Source organism: Megalops cyprinoides, chromosome 14, assembly GCF_013368585.1.
Source record: "Megalops cyprinoides isolate fMegCyp1 chromosome 14, fMegCyp1.pri, whole genome shotgun sequence".
NCBI classification, from domain to species: Eukaryota; Metazoa; Chordata; class Actinopteri; order Elopiformes; family Megalopidae; genus Megalops; species Megalops cyprinoides.
The window spans coordinates 7,062,760-7,081,548 of NC_050596.1; the positions used below are offsets into that span (position 1 = coordinate 7,062,760).

Sequence of the window (18,789 nt, forward strand, 5' to 3'; positions counted from 1 at the left end):
ACATACATACATATTGGACATACGTATCATTCTTTGTGAATGTGGTTTAACCAATGCTAAGATACAGACAGTGGTCTAAATTCTGTGAAAGTGAATCCTCCTAAAACCATTGAAACCTGGAGATTTATGGCGACCTAAGATATCTGGCATACGTTTTCAGTGCCTATTAGCTTTTCCAGCTAAGATGATAATGTAGATTCTGAAAAGGTCCTGTTAACACTTTAACAAGTTTAACATCTTGTTAACATACTGTACAAAAGAGCTGTAAGTCTAACACAGTAATTTTAGTATAATTGAATTTTGCATATGATGTAATAACCCTGTTGAGATTTTTATTTTATTCACTTCATGTTTTATTTACTTACATAATGGTCTTATTGAAGCAATTAGGAATTTATTTTTTCTTTATGTGTTCATGTTCATGTTCACTTCATGTCCATTTTCGTATATAATCAACCCAAACAGTGTTTTATTTAAGGTAATCCTTTGCTCCCTTCTTAGAATAGTCTAAAATATGGAGTAGCCATTTTAAAAGGATGTCACAACAGGCAAATTCTAAGTGAATGGGAAATTTCTAATGCATTCCTGTTAAACCATGAAAATATACCAGATTGTAACACATTCTCTAATAGTCACGTAAGTCTATCACATATCATTTAAGTCTGTACTCAGGTCTTTAACCCTAACACCCTTGTACCTTGACCATTGATCCTGACCTACTGTAGGATTCAGACTATTGCACCATACATTGCCACAGTGTTTCTTAAGTGCTGCATTTGAAACAGAATGGAAAATGTGAACCTCTCCTGTTTTATGCTGTTATTTTTGAGGCCCCCATGTCTCCTCCAGGGTATTTTCCATGTTCTCCTTTTTGCTTCTTTCTTAGTTCTCGCTTACAGCTCATTATCGCTGATTGTTTAAGACTGTCATATCACGGAGTTAATTAGAGCTGACGAGTTATCGCAGCCTAGATGGGTTTATTTTTGACACATGTACGGTAGTAAGACTGGTGATTAATGACACCGCACAGACCCGGTTGCTTGAGAGTGTGATACTGTACAGTGGTGAATACTAATGTTGAAAGTGAACACAAACAGAGCTTATTGGGGCCACTCAGGCGGTTGTGATCACTCACTGTGCACTGGCTTGTTTTAAATCTGTCCATCAAAATCACACACACACACACACACACACAGAGGGGGAGGCAGGACAGAGCAGGAAGACAATGAAACCTCAAATGAGATGGGAGACTTGTAAAGTTAAAAAAAAAATCAATCAATCAGTTTGTATATCAGGAGTTTAATGATGTGGGTCTGCAGAACAGGGAGAGGGGGACAGAGGGATCACACACCTGCTGTTGACCAAGGACAGGGAAGAAAGGCTGTGTCCTTGTGGGCAGACTTAACATGGTGCATCAGTCAAATTCCCTCCTTCCCATCCAGGATCACCACCACAGCTGCCTGCATGATGGACCTCCGCAGATACCCGCTGGATGAACAAAACTGCACCCTGGAAATCGAGAGCTGTGAGTATCCCCGTGCCGTTCCTATCTGAAGGAGCTCACAGAGGATGTCAGGGACCTGATACTAACTTCATTAGAACTCTGTATTGTTCTGTGATAAAGGACATAGAAAGAGGACACTTCGTGATATTCCTCTGAAGATGCATTCATCTGTGCAATTGATAAAATCTCTTTACTGGCATGCTAGTTAGAGCTGGTTAATGTTCAGTAAAGACTAATGCAGGAAAAAAAGAATCAACAGCACTTTTTTAACAAGCAAGCAGTTTGTCTCTTGTGCTCATTGTATGTAGTTCAGTCATTTTTATGATATGGAACGCTGTGCCTCGCTGCCTTGAAGAGGCACCATCAACCATATTCACAGTCTTGTGAAACCCTGTGCAGATCTTGTGTTGTGATACCTCATATCTCATGTAGATCTTCTATAGTGGTACGTGATGTAGACCTTCTCTAGTGCTATCTTATGCAGATCTTGTGTCGTGATACAAAACATTCAGTTTCTTAGCAGACAGTCTTATCCAGAGCAGCTTACACAGGTTACAGTTCTTGTGTGTAATCCATAAATATCCATACAGCTGGATATTTACTGAGGCAATTCTGGGCTAGGTACCTTGCCCAGGGGTACATGTCATTGCTGTAGGGGGGAATCAAACCTGCATCTTTGGTTTATGAGCCCTTTTCCTTACAAATATACCACACTGCTGCCCCATGATAGCCCTGAAGCCAGACAGCAGGGCTTTCAGGTCAGTGCCCGCCAGCAATCTGTTACTCACGCACACTGAGGTCTTGCACCTACTGGTCGAGACGCCCACAAGAATGTGAAACACTCTTACACATTACTGCGTAAGTGTCAGTCAGAGAAATGCATTCGATCGTACCTATGAAACAAATGACCTGTAAAACAATCCTGTCTGCCCTGTTATTATGGCTACGGATGCCAGTTGGCATTAATGTATATTACTCATTCCATTTTTACAAGAGTAACCTTGACCAGACCTTGCATAACAATTTTTAACAATGTTTTTTTTTCCCCTTCATCATTCTCTGACTGTATTTGACCTCAAAGTCATTAGAATGTATCCATATTATATTGCAATGCTGTGCCTGCTTCTGTGCTAAATAATAGCAACATTGCTTTGCCCACACACATTATCATTAAGTTTGGATAAGATATTCATACACCACCAGATGTGTCCTTTGAAATGAGTGTGGGAAAATTCATACACCTACAATCAGCATCTAGATAATGGCCATTGAAAGTGTGACAGATGAAGAAATGTGATCAAGGATGGTCTTATTGTAATATTTGCCAGCTGGAAAAAAGAAAATGTAACATGAAAAGATATTTGTTGAAATACTAGGGAGAAATGATGATGAAAGCAATCTCACTCTTTGCAAGATCTTACTTTGAGGGCAATGCATGTACCGTGAGGACACTGCGTTTTAGCATAGTGCCGGCATATGTACTGTATAGAAATTGGGCAAAGCCATCATCTGTAAAGCAAACTGAGAATGGAACAGCTGGAGCAGTGGCTTTTGCTCTTGAACTGTGGAGATTACATACAGTACCAGTCAATAGTTTTGGACACACCTGATTAAGATAATGACAAACATGCATGCAAGGACATTTTGATCTAAAGATGTATGCTTGATGTATGTATGGTGGATGTATGTATGAATTGCTTGAAATTAGTTTCTTAGACAAATATAAATGTTAAAGTTGATACCTGATGACTTTCTTTCCAAAAAAATAAATAATTTAAACAAATATATTTTTGGCAGCTTTGAAGAATCTAAAATATAAGATAGTTTTGATTTGTTGGCTTGATTTTGGTCACTGCATAATTCCATTTCTGTTACTTAATAGTTTTGATGTCTTTACTATTATTCTAAAATGTGGAAATAGTAAAAATAAAAAACAAAAGTTGCGTCCAAACCTTTGACTGGTCCTGTACATGTTCATGGCATTTGGAGGTGTGACATTCTCCTTTACATGTATGTTTCCCTGGCACAGATGGTTACACCACAGATGACATTGAGTTCTACTGGAAAGGCGGAGACAATGCCGTGACTGGCGTGGCGAGGATTGAGCTGCCTCAGTTCTCAATCGTGGATTACAAGCTGGTCTCCAGGAATGTTGTCTTTTCCACAGGTAAAGTCAGCCAGGAGAACTTTCAACACAATGCATGGGAACAATAATAATTTTATGAGCTACCCTAGTAGTTACAACTTACAACTACAAGGGACTTCCTTTAACTGGGTGTAAAGATGAGTTTCAGAATGGAGGGGTCATGTTCGTTCATTTTTCTTTCAGCAAAACTAGAGCAAAGTCTCAAATATGCTATCTGCAACTCGGCCTGCTTTCCCTACCTCGTGAATATTTTAGCTGCTTTGTCCTTGCCTCCCTACCTCAGCTGTGAAAAAGGCGCACACAGATGTGTTTTCTGCGGTGGAGGCGCTTGAATGCGAATAACTTTGCTAAAGTTTGCGGTAAAAAGCCCATTAATGTTTTGTGTGCTGTGATCCTCCTGTTTTCCTTTTCCGTGCCGGTCCCATAAGACCCCTCTGCACCACTTATCTCAAAGCCTGCCTAATTACCAAGTTCACATCATGCGCGAACTTCGCTCGGTATTACACTGGAATGGAGGAAGATAACGGAGTGCCAATTACATCGCTGTTTCTTCAAGCCCTTTTCTAAAAAATGCAGTGCTTGATACAGGGCATCAGATATTCATGAGGCTCTGGACCCACAGCATAAATTATTCTCTTCTGAAGCTCTGAACAGTCACTGAGACACTACAGCAATGATTCACCCTGCTGTATTCCTGCTCCTAAATTAATCACATCTATAATGGATATTAGTTTTTTGAAACATATTTTGAGAGCAGAGAACAGCAAGCTCCTTGTTAACGCAGCACAAATGTAGGCAACAAGCATAATGGATAGCACATCACACCCTAACAAGCTCATTTGGTCTCCTCATTCTGTTTCATCCAAAAATGAAATAATAAATCATTTTATGTACATAACAGATATTTCTCTGACCCCACAAATACACACTGTGCAAAACATATTCCCCTCTCACGCATGCTTGCAGTCCCCCTTCGCAATGTATACACAAAAAAACATGATAACTCCTGGACTCAATCAAAACTGCTGGGTCATCCTAAGTAAAACTGCTATTTAATCAAGAAAAAAAGAATCTCAGATTGATGTGATGCCATATTCCAATAAAGTGATCTTTGTCCTCATGATGGCTTGGTGATTGTGATCGAATCCGAAAACTTTACTGTAATATGGTTTTGGAATAGTCTTGAAGTGTGTTTCATACTTTTCAATTGAACGGTGCTTCCCCTGAAGAGGACGTGGTGGTTTCGGTCAAACCCAGGAGTCAGTCAGTTCACTTTCCTTTTGATATGTAGAACAGGTAGTGTCCCCTTCCTGTCTGAGATCTATTTAAGACAGACATTCTCATCTTCTCATTGAGGGTCCCGGATGTGTTTATGTAGTGGGCACATTATGACATCTGTATAGACCTAAATAAATATAACTACGTAATAAAGACTGTGATGTATAATTCATCCTTTGCACTGTCATTGAGGGTATGACACCACCATTGCTATCTTATCCACATATGAGACCTTTGTGCTTGCTGTAGTCTGGGTAAAAGACACTGAAATCTGTTGTATATTTTATATGTATGGCTATCAATCAACCAGCGTGCATATTTAGTTATTTAATCTTTAACATTATGGGCCTGGAGCTCAAGGCTAAGCTATCACAAATCATTGTGCAATTTGGACCACTGATGCTTGTTACCATGGCGATAAACCTAATCCATGCTGCTGTCACCATAGCAACTGAAACAAAACAAAGTATGCCTGCATGCTCCTTGAAATAAATAGCTTTTTCCTCTTCTTCTTTTTTTCCCTCCAATCGTGTTTCCTTAGGAGCCTACCCACGACTGTCTCTGAGTTTCAAACTGAAGAGGAATATTGGATACTTCATCCTCCAGACGTACATGCCCTCCATTTTGATCACCATCTTGTCCTGGGTGTCATTCTGGATCAATTACGATGCCTCCGCTGCACGAGTGGCTTTGGGTATGTGCGTTATTATATCATGTTGGCCCAGTATATTAGACTATATTATATTACATTATATTCTGTTAGGACAATGAAGTATTGTGGATGGAGGGTTTTGCCAGTGACATGAGATGCCATCTTGCATTTTTTCTTGAAATGACTGAGGTACAGTCACAATCAGATGGGTTTTTTAAGAAAAATGAGGTTCACCTGCACCTTCATATCATCACACTGAAACTATGGAGTGATATTATATAAACTAATTTAATGTGCCCTTTGCCAGCACATGCAGTTAAACTTTATGGACTTGCTTACTGCTCTAAAATAATAAGCCAAACCCTGTGAATTCTATTTAAAAATGAACCACAAACCCCCCTGTATACTGTAGGCTTAGAGACTTTACAGAATGCTCAGTGAACCCTTTGAACACATGCTGATGTAACCGTAGCATCTATAACAGGGTGAATTCTTTGGACTGTTGGCAGGCTACTTCCATGGTTATACTGTAGATTATCCTTCAACTACATGTGAGAGTTACATGTGCTTGTGTGTGTGTGTGTGTGTGTGCGCGCCTGTGTGTGTGTGTGCATGTGTGCCTGTGAGTGTCAGTGTGTGTGTGTGAGTGTGTGTGTGTGTGTGTGTGTGTGTGTGTGTGTGTGTGTGTTTATTGATAGATGCAGCAATCAAAGCAGGAGCCTCATTAGATGATTTCCTCATTATCTCTGTGAAAGAGAGAAATGTGAGCACTTCAGAGACACAGTCAGTAAAGTCCCGGGGTAAAAATGGCTGTAGTTTGCAATAAAGGTACAGTATGATTCACCTGCGCAGAGGCACTGTTAAGAGCTTTCGATTACTGCTGGCAAGAGAGCTGAAACAAGCTGCCTTATAGAGCTAAAGCCAAGAGATCAATGCAGCTGGTGAACAATTAAATTTACCTCAAAACGCAATCACTGGTAAGCTGCAGCACCAGTGAAATTACACCCTAAATGATCCACCAATATTCCTAATATTCTTTCTGTGTGCCTTTTTTCAGCTTGAACAAGTTTTGTATATTTTTGTTCTAATATTAAAAAAAAGAAATCTATAGCAGAACCAAAATCAGTTTTCAGAGAATCAAAATTTTAAAAGCACCTCAAATGACAATAAGATACATAAACCTGCTATATAAAAGTGCTGTCAGGACAGGTATTTGACAAATATCCACAATAGAAGGAGATCACTGCAAACTGTAAGCTTCACTGCAACTGTGTGTGTACATGTCTTTCAGATACTGCACCGTAGCAGCAGAAATGATTAGTGAGTGTAATAAGAGTTCAAATACACACAGTATCATTGCTTTGGGATATGTGACTACTTTCTGGTCCCAAAATACCCCGACATTAGGAAATGACCTAACACAAATTATTCAGCAAATAACCTAGAGTGTGTGTACACCACACATGCAATTCCTAGTACAATACCAAGTTTCCATAAAGAGATGACGTGAATCAAATTAGCACGGTAAGAATGTCTGAGTTGAAATTTAAATGCTTTATATCCCAGCTTTTTACTGGAGTTAATTCTACAAGTTAATCTGATTGGTCTCACTGACCCCATCTTAAAATCTCTGCATTCGGTTTAAACTTTGGTCTTACTGGTCAGGTTTAATTTGAAGCCAGAACTGGAATTTTTTATTTCCTTTACTACCCTAGATGTAATTTGTAATTTTTGCAAATCAAATATCTACGTCTGCATGCTTATATTGTACTATGTAATCACATTGTCATTGGGGAGCTTTGAACAAACTGAACCTTTCCTATTAATCTCTATGTAACGCACATCACTGTACTGGAGAAATGCAATTTTGCCGCACATCCCTGCATAAACCTACACGTGCCAAAAGAGATGCATTATTGTAACTTTTGTACAGTTTTCTATGTTTTTGATAGTTTTACATATTTAGCTGTATATTTGTAGTCTATTGTGGAATATTTCACACTGTCAAAATTGCCTTTGGATCATTCAAGCCAATGATTTCACCATAACTACCTGAAAAGGAGCTGAATGCAGGTGTTCCCAGACTGGCCTGCTCTGCGTGTGGCTCATAGCACCTCCAGGTGACCTCCCCAGACAGACATTTTACTTAATATGCATTGTCTGCTAATATATTGCCCTTTCCTTGTTTGTTAATATATGTTAATCATATTTACTGTAGGAAGGTGTTGACCGAGACTGATATGTTTTGCGTACTGCCCTCAACATAGACCTAGAGCCGGCCCCTCAAGATATAAAGTGTCAGCATCCATAATCTAATGTCACCCCAGAGAGCCATTTGTTCTTTTTCCTTTTCATCACATTGTCCGTTATTGAACCAACATGTTGAGTGATTAAATATTCATTCAAGTTTGAAGAAGTGCAGGGGCAGCTCTGAGCTCTGGCAGAGCCCTGTGGATGAATGGGAAAGTGGTCATGCATCATGTGACAATTATTTTCCATCCTTGGATCATCTGGAACAGATGTGCCACACAGAATTACTCACAGATTAATTCAGTTCCAGGTATGTGACGATAATTATGTTTCGCTTTGTGTTTAATAGGGGTTTTTACACAGCTCCACATACATGTGCGAGAATGTAAAATGAAAATATGTCAGATCAAAATACTGCGTGTCTGATGCATACCACTTTCATTTCACAATATCAGCTTTCAATATCAGACCATTAATAGATGCATCTTAAAAAGGAAAAAAAAAAAAACTCACGCTGAGTTATTAACAATTACAACTGTGCGAGCAATTTCACAGCTTGCAAATGCATGCGCTCCTTTTACAGATGGGAAACGCGACTTATTTCAAAATGTGGAAAGTGCAAGAGCATTCACATTTTCCCCAGCATTTTAATTATGAATTTAATTAGACAGAGGTAATTGAAAATGCAAATAGAATTCATGCAATTGGCATGCATACATGGCTGACAATCATTGATATCTATTAATTAATCCCACGTTGGTTTTGTTTGCACAAAAAATAACAAGATATAAATTTTTTGAATACACTGTTAGGTCTAGGTATTTTTAATTGAAAGACACTGTTTTATTAGTACTAAAAGAACTAGTGACATTCAATAAGAAATCTTAGTACTTTGGGACAGATATGTCTCACTCATGAGACTGAATATCAAAATGTTTAGTAGTAAGTCAGCTTTGTACTGTACATCTGGTATTTTAATGGCAATTAGACAAATAAATACTTTGACACAACCGGTAATCATAAATGACACATGTGCACCATATGGTCGACTCTCTATTGGTTTCAGGGCTATTTCCTATACTCATAGGCTGAATCCTTGAGAGATAAATTTAGTGACAAGTCTGGGCCAAAGCACCCCGGAGGCATTGGTCCCGTCTCTGGCCAAAGGCTGGCGCCCGGGCATCTGTGGAAAAACCTGCCACCAACCCACCCAAACCCCCCCCCCCCCTTCGTCTGCAGCGCGGGGCTAGGCAGTAAAGGCAACCTTGCTGCCTGCTAACTGGTTATCTCTCCTGGGAACCACTGGAAAAATGAAGGCCGTTAATCACTGGGGAGGCTCTATCTCTTCTGGTTTGTCATATATGCAAGGGGTTTCAGTGATGCAGCACTTGGCCTAATGTACGCAGCAAAATCTCTTTCTCTTCGGTAACATCTTTGATATTGCATGGAAACTAGAGGAGATCACATGCTGGTCCAATAATTAGCACTAGCACAGGGTGAGGAAAGATCATTATATCAGAGGGAAAAGGAATGCACACACACCAATTTGCTGATGTGCCTGTTTAACCAGCTGGCAGAAAAATACAGTAACCTGACAATGACCATTCGGGCTGAATTGTTGTCTTCTTCTAATAAATCACTTGGGAATGTCTTTGGTGCACTGTTACATTTTATTTAATATTGCCAGCTTGGAAATAATCGCTTTGCTGTGCTCAAAGGTGGTGGAGAGCCAGCAATAAATAGATGAGGGAGAGGGATTAGTTTTAAAATGATATACGTCCTCAAACTTTTTTGGATTTGTGTGTATGTGTGTGTGTGTGTGTGTGTGTGTGTGTGTGTGTAAAAAAACAACCTTGGCAGTGTTAGTTAGGAACATCCCTGCTTCTTTTTTTCCTGAAGACATAGAACATATTTTAACGTAAAAAGTGCACGTTTCATGTGGTATGTGTCTAATGTGGTAGCCTTACCTTTGTGCAATTCATATAGAATTCATTTAGAACAGAGATAGATGGCACTCATTTCCTATCTGAGTTATATCTTTAAGATTAATTGCCTTTGTCATAATAACTAACGTTCCTTGATGGGAATGATATAATTTTAGACAATACTGGCTAGAAAAAAATCAGCTGTGAATAGATGAACAGTGCTTAATATAGAATGTTTATTATTCATGTTATTTTCCATTCAAATAAACAAACAAGTTATTTATGATTTAAGGCAGGTTGTCAGCCTCTCTACAGACAGCCACAGGTTTTGTGCCCCCTGCAGGCAGGAAGACCACAGTACATCCATTATTTAACCAGATGGATCCTTTGAGGTCTGTTTAAAAATAGTTTTGCAACAGAGACCTGGCTTGCCAAGGGGGCTTTTAAAAAACAACAATTGTTGGTCTAGTGATAAGGTACCTGTTCTCAAACTCGAAACGTGTTGAAAAAACATTTCTGGTACAGTGTTGAAAAAAAAAAGAAAAAAACAGAGGCTTTCTACCTTCACAGTTAGATTGTGCCAGGAAATCCTTGACATTTAACTCCTGTCCAGGGCAACCTGTCTCTGCTTGTAAGAGCGGAATAGTTCACAGGCACCAAGGGAATATTTCCTTTGACAAAGTTAGATACTCTTCATCTCTGAAAGAAAATGTTTTCATTACCAAGTAATTGACAGGCTGAAATCATTATGAAACACCATGTGAAAAACAAAAAAATGTATTGACTTAAAACTGATCTGGAGCAACAAAAAAAAAACCTCACTCACTGAATAGCTTAGCATTTCAATAAGATTTGTCTGAGATCGAATCAGTTTGCTTTAGAAAGCTTAATACTCTCTAAAGCAAGTTCCGTCAAGATTACTACGCTCTGCAACTATTGGGCATCTGACTGTCCTGTCCTGATGGGGTCGCTTCTCTCCGACACGATCCCTGTCTGTACTGGTCCCTCAGTGGTAAAATGAACTCCCCTTAGAGGTTAGGACAGCTGAATCACTGGCCATCTTCCGACACAGACTGAAGACCCACCTCTTCAGACTGCATCGTGGTTCCACCTCAATCCCCACCCCCTAACACCGGCTACCTCTGACTGATATATCGTGGTATATGTGGTTTCTGTTGCCTAGTCAGATTACAGAAGTTAACTTGTGGTAGGGCTTGAATGGTGATGCTCACAGTCACTGATCTAGGAGTGTTGCTAGGTTGGTCTGACACTGTTGCGCATTTAACTTGAATGGATACACTTATGTTCTATTGTGCTGGAAGTCGCTCTGGATAAGAGCGTCTGCTAAATGCATGTAATATAATGTAATTTAATACAGTTTTTTTTTTTTTTATTTAATTTTTTTAATTTAATACTAATGCAATACTGTCCAGAATGTGCCTAGCATCTTTTCATCTATTGAATTTAGATGACTCTGCTTATGCTCTTGACCATAGAACACAATGAATAGCACTGGTTTACATGGCATTTTCAGCACATATGTAAGGAATAAACCATGATCATGGCACTGCAGTTCCATGGAAATAACCCATGACAGGGTGGTGTGATGCGGCCCCGCGGCAAAGCCAAAGAGCCACCAGGAGTTTATTCCGCTTATACCACGGCTCCTTACCAAAGCAAAAATTCAGCACTCATTTTAAATTAGGCTGCTATTTTATTATTTTTGAACAAAATATATATTACAATATTTGCACATCCACAGAATATAGTCCATTCATATAGCTAGCTTGACACATCCAAACTTTAAAATTTAATTATTTTGAAATGTACTATTTTAGCATAAAATAAAAAAATATATAATATGTTACACAACTAGGCTTCGGCTACTGAAACTACAGTAACTTAGCCCACTAACTAGAAGTTTCTGATATAGCCAGCTACACAGTGTCCGCTTAGCTGGTGAACTGGATAATGTTACATTCATGTCTGTCATCTTAAACATGCGTATGTGGAAACAGTGACTAAAAGCTACATCGTACTTATTTATTGAAATTAAATTGAACATTTCCATTTATTGTAAAATTTGACATTGAAAATGGTAGATCAAACGAGGTATGTGGGAGACTTGATGTTTGAAATTCTGATCTCGCTGTGGTGGTCGCCATTGCTTCATGACCGGAACTTGATCATGGTGATAAGGCCACTTTCACTGGAACTACTTCACAGCCGTGCATTATTACCGTGCATCTACTGAGAAATAATGCACACCCCTCCAGCCAATCAGAAACGAGTATTTAGCTAAGCTGTGGTATATAATAAAATAATTTAAGTGTAAATCTTATGTTAAACAAAAAGAAAATGTGTAGTTACTCTTTTCTGTTCACTATTAGAACTGTGGCCATACTTTCAGCATATTAGCACAGACACTTGTGTGAAAGGAATAATAAAGTCTTCAAGGGTGAACCACAGGGGGATATGGGTGCCCCTTGAGCTAATATCTAATTTTTGGCTGGTGACCCCACTTTGATGTCACAAAACTCTAGCGACCACAATCATTCACAACATAGACATGTTTTGATTTGTATGGACTACTTTGAAATATTATGCTACTATCTTTTATTTATCTTACCCTAGTTAATGAAATGGTTGGGAGTGCACATTGCGCTGCAACCTGTCAAAGTTCCGTAGTGTGCCCTAAAATGTAATTTATAACGTATTCTGTCAGATTACTCATGGTAAGTAACGTAATCTAAACACTTTGGATTACTTTCTGATCACTGTGTTTTTAATTTTTAAAAGTATGTAAGTAAAAGTGTGAATGTGGCATATACTGGTTGGGTGATCCTCACAAACTATGTCCAAATAGCTAAACTTGAGTGATTTTTTTACTGCAATACATGAAATACAGTCTATATTTTTTAATTATGCCATTTATACCATTTCACATGAAAAAAGCATTTTGTGAAAGTTTTGGTTATGTTATGAAAGGATATGCACCAGTATAATTCATAATTAGACTGTTCACTTAGCACTGTTGTGGCTAACATTTCGGTACCCCCATGTTATGTCTATGGGCATTTCATCACAGTTTCCTCAGAATTGTAAATGTTAATTCAAAAACCGTACATTACACAAAAACATGAGTTAGAAAAGGCACGAGTCACCCTAAAATACGTTGTAAGTGAGAAAGGAGTAACTTAACCATTTTTAATGTATAATATGTATAGTGTAAAATTGTTGGAGTAATTGCAGTTTTGAACATGTGAGATTTCACTTGTTTTGTCACTATTTCTACTCGTTAGCTAGTTAGCTTTAATACTATACCTACTAGCCTACTATCTAGCTGAATAGCTAAACCAGTGAAGCCAAACTATGTAAAATAGCTAGCTAGCGATCAATATTATCTTAAATAATGAAAAAGAGAACTTGCCTCAAGATGCTTCTCCAGGTTAGAGGTTGACTCTTTTGAAGCAGTTAGTAGTTTGATTGCTGGCAAACACAGCTTGTATTGTACTGTTATGTTGCAACCTTTGCCAAATTTGAAAGTGAAATGGTCCCGGTATTTCCATGACATAAACGCGTTGCGCTGGTTGCTTTTTGTCTCACTCTGCATTCTACTGTCTTGTGAGTCAGGCAGGCTGCGTGCTTTTTTCTTCTTTTTTTTTTCGTAAGGGGCATATGGGAGATACACCCCAGACTTGCCTATCATTGGATAGATGTTCCAACTGAATAAACATTAAATGAAAAAAATAAATGAAATCAAATGAAAAAAATGCAATGTAATCCATTCAGTAATCTAAATATTTTTAAAATGTAACTGTAATTTGATTACCATCAATTTAAATGGTAACTCTAACGGAATACAGTTATTCTAATTTTGTATTTTAAATACGTAATGCCGTTACATGTATTCCGTTACTCCCCACCCTTGCCTCTACCCTTCTTTTCACTGTGTTATCAGACAGTGGTATTGTCTTCAGTTTTTGAGCCTCTTCCTCTCCACACATTGTTTTTACCATTTCAGTGGCAGCTGGCAATATCAAAGTCTCTGCAATGGTGTGTGGCTTCATAGCCTTTGCAAAAAGATGTTAACCGTCATTGCCCTCTTAAAGTACATTCGCTGCTTGTTCAGCTCGACACATTTTCTTTCGAGGAGAGATTTTGGCTTGCCCACATATTCTTTATGTGTTGTCTCGAAATGTCTTTTAAGTTTGTTTGGTTTCATGCTTTCACTGGATAGTACGTTTCCACATAGGAGGCATTTAGGCTTTTCCTCGCTGTTTTCCGTTACACTGGTAAATCCATACTGCAGGAAGGCTTCATCATATTTTTGCATTCTTTTTGATGGATATTTCTCAGGTTCACTTGCACATGTCATGGGGATCGCAGGTGGGCAAAGAAAACTCTCCATTTTTACAATGTTTCCTAATTTCTGTCCTAATTCATTTGATTTTCTGTCCTAAATCATTTGTTTTGCTAACTTTGTGCGCCCACTTCGGTTTGATTTGAACATTACGTAGCTTGGTCAAGCATGGTTACATCAATTAGACAGGCCGCCGAGGTCATTAACAAGTTTATTTTAAGTCGATTTTTGTGAAGGAGGATACGATTAGTTATTTTTTAAATTAATGTGTATATATATATATTTGTACGGATCAGTTGTAAGATATTTGAGGCGACCCCATTTAAATTTCAAGTAACCCCACCTGGGGTCGCAATCCCAAGGTTGGGAAACGCTGTAATATCTTCTAAACTAAATCTGACATTACACCTATACTATACTAGTAACAGCAGTCAACCCTGTGTACTGCTTTAGATCCAGCTGGGCTCGATGACTCAGGTTAGATGTGGTTTTTAATTAGATATGAAATGATAATGAACTGTCTGCTCTAAGTGCAGTGTACTGGAGCCTGTTGCTTATGTTTGCATAAGGCGACACTCCTTGATCCAGGGTTTAGTGGACTGTTACATATTTATACAGATCAATATGCATATTTATTGAATTGCTGCATTGGCTTTATCCTGAATTTGTGGCTGTTTTGTGTGTAAGAAATCCCTGTTTGTGCATAAGCCTTTATTATGAGTACACTGCCGTATCTCTGGAACACATCCCCTGGGCAAGGCGAGTTCCCTGTAACACACTCGTGTTGTCAGAGGTGTGTTTACACCTCTAAAAAAATATTTAGTCCTTATTTTTTAACATGTCACTCCACCCAATTATAGCTTATGTTCCAAGTGAGGTCCTGTTAACAATTCATCAGTAAAATCACAGGTAAATACAACAATCAAATGACTTGCCTGGGAAGTCAGTTGCTTACAAGTATAAGTAATGGGTATTAGTCCAAGATGAATGAAAATTAGCTGAGAAGCACCTTACTTTTGTCTTGTTAATAGCACGAACATGCCTCCAGCATATTTCTTCCACAATTGGCTTATTGCTGATAATTGTCAAGAGATGTCAAATCCAGATCATCTGTCAAGGAGCAGTTCAATCAACCCTGATTAACTGAGCCCAGTTGGAGCTAAAACTGGCGTACATGGTGGTCCACCAGGACCAGGACTGAGAAACGCTGCATTAGAGCTGTAATGCATTCATGCAAAATGAAGCTTACAAAAAGTGATCCACTTTGTGGGCTTTTACATGGGAATAGAACCCATGAGGCTCCGTGTGTGCTGTGAGTCACTCAGGGAATCTCTGCAACTTTGACTAACGGGATGACTGGAGGGAAGGAGAGAGAGAAAGCAGGGGGAGGGACAGGGGTGGGGGGAGAAAGGGAGACAGAAAGTGAAGGAGAGAGAAGGGGGAGAGAGAGGTAGGGAGGAGACCAATGGGAGCAAGGGGGGAGAGAGTCAGAGTAAAAGAGAGAACGTTAGGAGGGTGAGAGAGAGAGATTGTGAAGAAGACAGAGAGAGAAGGAGAGGGAGGGAGAGAAACAGCTTGAGAGAGAGAGAGAGAGAGATATGCTCCATAAAAAAGATATTTATCCCCTGTGCAGCCTGCTCTCTTGATGAAAAAGGAGGAAGGCACACGTAAGCGTGCATTCCTGTGATTAAATTGTTCAGACGCAGAGAGTACCGAAGGACAGACAGCGATTGGGAGACAGCACCTATAAAGAGCATGGCTGTGGTTATGTGAAATCCTGGAGGAACAAGAGATGGATAAAACACACACGCACTCTCGGTCTCTTACACACACACACACACACACACACACACAAACACACACAAACACATGAAGGAAGTGTCTGGCCCAGGCTGAACTATAATGTACCCATAAATTAACCTAAGGGCCAGATTTATCTGCTGTTCTCAGTTTTACTTTATGGCTGAACAGGTAACTGGCACACACATTTTATGTTTTACTAGCAGAAAACAGAGTCGTATGGCGCCATACTGGGAATATTCATCCTTTTATTTATTTCCGTCCTCTGTTGTTGGAACTAAAACACGGGTAACTAGGAAGTCATATTTATGTGATCATTAATGAGAGGCATGAAGATAAATATCATTACGCATTTACATTTCTTAAATAAGTATATCTTTAAGAAAGATTATTATAAACATTTCACTAAATTGAAAATCTCTGCAGAGTTTTACTAAGAAAACTACTCTTGGTTCTCATAATTTGTCATAAATATTCAGTTGGAATCCCAGAGTGCTTAAGCAGAGGAGAGAAAAGTAAAAGTGTTGAATGCCAATGTAAAATGTCAGGCTTTAAACCCAGTGATTTTGGTTTCAGGATGTTTTATGAAACACAAATATCCATACACTCTACACGCCTGATATATCAAAACTCAAAAGTCTACTGAAATGGCTACTTTTGCTAATGTCAGTATTACCTGGAGGCAAAATCCCTTTTTAAACAGTGTGAAACTGAGTTCTTTGGGTGTTGTCTGAAGTGTGGATCAAGACTTGGGCTCACTTAAAGAGGTGATCTCACTGTTGCTAAATCCATCTAATGGTTACTGGATACAACCAAGCAGCCTAACTCTGAGCTGGGGGATTCGGCTCTAGAATGTGTAAAAACATAACAACTAAATCAGTGGTGCATTATTAAAATAAAAGGAAGAGGAAAAAGCTATTAAATCATCCTTCATTGTCTTGTGAGCCATGCATTTGCCCTGGACTGAGAAGCACTGACCTCTAGCTGTTATGGTTATTCATCAGAAGTGTTAATTATAAAGTGGTCATTTTAATGTCAGGGACATGGTGAAAGTCAATGTGACTTTTATATGGGGCTTGGAAATGTGTTCTATTTGTATCTGTTTATTCTGCTGTATTGCAGTTTCTATAGGTTAGCTTCTCAAGGCGTCATCTCTTATTGCTACTGTGTCCAGCAGAGGAAACTAGATACAGGTAGCAACTGAACCATCTTTACATTCAGCTGTATATTATTTGTATAGACAGCAAAAAATGTTATTATAGAAGACATGATAGACATATAAGAGATATAGAAGACCTCTTAATTTGTTTTTAATAAATAGGAACAGAAGCTTACTTGAAATAATTTTGTGGTTTCCTGAACATGCTTCATGCCATCTGACCCTTTCAGATAGTCAGCTGTGCTGTAGATGTAGTCAGAATGCTGAGTGCTGAGCTGCTTTGTGTCTTTGTGGAAGCTGCATCCGTTCGAACAGAGCACTAGCTTCGTCCTTACAGTCGGAGCAGATGTGTCCAGGCTTACGGTTCACTCTGGGGACCGGAGGCAGACAAGAACAAAGTGAAAATAATTAAGCTCGGTTTCCACTAAAATTAGAAATATCAGCAGAATTAATGACGTTTCCACATGGCAATAAAAAAGTAAATGGCTTAATTGGTTGAGGACATCCCCCCCACCCTGCAAGTACATGGTTTTAGGGGGCATGGAGATATGGAGATTGGGAAAAATTGATTTTTTCTATGGACACATTTTATTTCAGTGTTCATCTCGTTCGTTAGCCAGGCAGAATAGCACATGCTGACACTAGAGTGTTACATCCTCCCCAGTGAAATAGGTAGTTTGTCTTGAAGTGCACATACTTTGTCTGCAAGGTGACGAGCTTTGTATTAAAATTTTAGCCATTACCATGTAAGGACATGTAACAGCTACCAACATAAAAATGCCATTTGTCCTTTGCATAGTACTAAGTGCCAGATTTGAACTGGACATGGGTCATTAGAGTGCAATATTTCACTCAAGGCTGTGTAAAAAATATTAATTGCTTTCAAGATCTCACCAACACAGGGTTAAAGAAGTACTATTTGAATGAGAAAATGGAAACACATGTCAACCATTATTTAAAACTTTGTAGGAAATAGTGCAGTCAGACTCACGTAAAAGCAACAAGAAAGAGTCCTTGATCTGCAGCATAGTCTGAGAGTCCAGGTGCAAAACCCCCATGTGTTTCCTCTCTAATGATATGAACAGCTTTCATTTTCAGTCTGATGATCCCTGGGCCAGTGTATGGAGACTGAGGACAGCACTGAGTCAAGTACCAATGTACCAGTGAGCACAGCACTGATCCTTGTGCCAATATGTTGAGAGTTAGTACAGTATTAATCCTAGTACATGTATAGAGATGTACAGAGATGAGCACAGCACTGATGCTGGTACAGTCATATACCTGTATGGGGAAGGCAGTAGTCAGAGATACTCTCAGACTTTTCTTTTCACATTTCCATCTGTGACGAGAAGCAACCTAGCTTCACCTCATCTAGGTAAGACCGAGAACTTCAGATATGATGATTCATATGTGCATTTGCCACAGGAGTTCAGAGCCCAGGATATTCCTGTTATTGGACAGCATTTCAGAGGGATGAGTATCTTTTCACTGTAACCTTTTTGCCTTTGCTCCCACTGTCATGAGGTGCTGGGTGATGTGACACTGAGCAAGTAAAACCAAGCATCTGTGAACTGTGGGTTACATTTAAAAACCGATTCAGACTGCTTTGCCCTGTCACACCTATGATAGATCACGAAGCAAAAAAAAAAAAATCCAAACTTTAAATTGACAAATAAGTGAATACATACAGAAAGAACAGGCTTGTGAGGAGA

At 39.0% G+C, this 18,789-nt stretch overlaps 1 protein-coding gene across 2 annotated transcripts in view; it reads left to right on the forward strand.

Annotated features, from left to right (window-relative positions):
* Positions 1-18,789, forward strand: part of LOC118789569 (gamma-aminobutyric acid receptor subunit beta-3) — a 49,826-nt gene that overhangs the window by 27,122 nt on the left and 3,915 nt on the right. For both annotated transcript variants that reach the window (XM_036546047.1, XM_036546048.1), the window contains exons 5-7: positions 1,443-1,525; positions 3,534-3,671; positions 5,470-5,622. In XM_036546047.1, the coding sequence (XP_036401940.1) occupies positions 1,443-1,525; positions 3,534-3,671; positions 5,470-5,622 (374 nt within the window). The remainder of the gene's footprint in view (positions 1-1,442; positions 1,526-3,533; positions 3,672-5,469; positions 5,623-18,789) is intronic.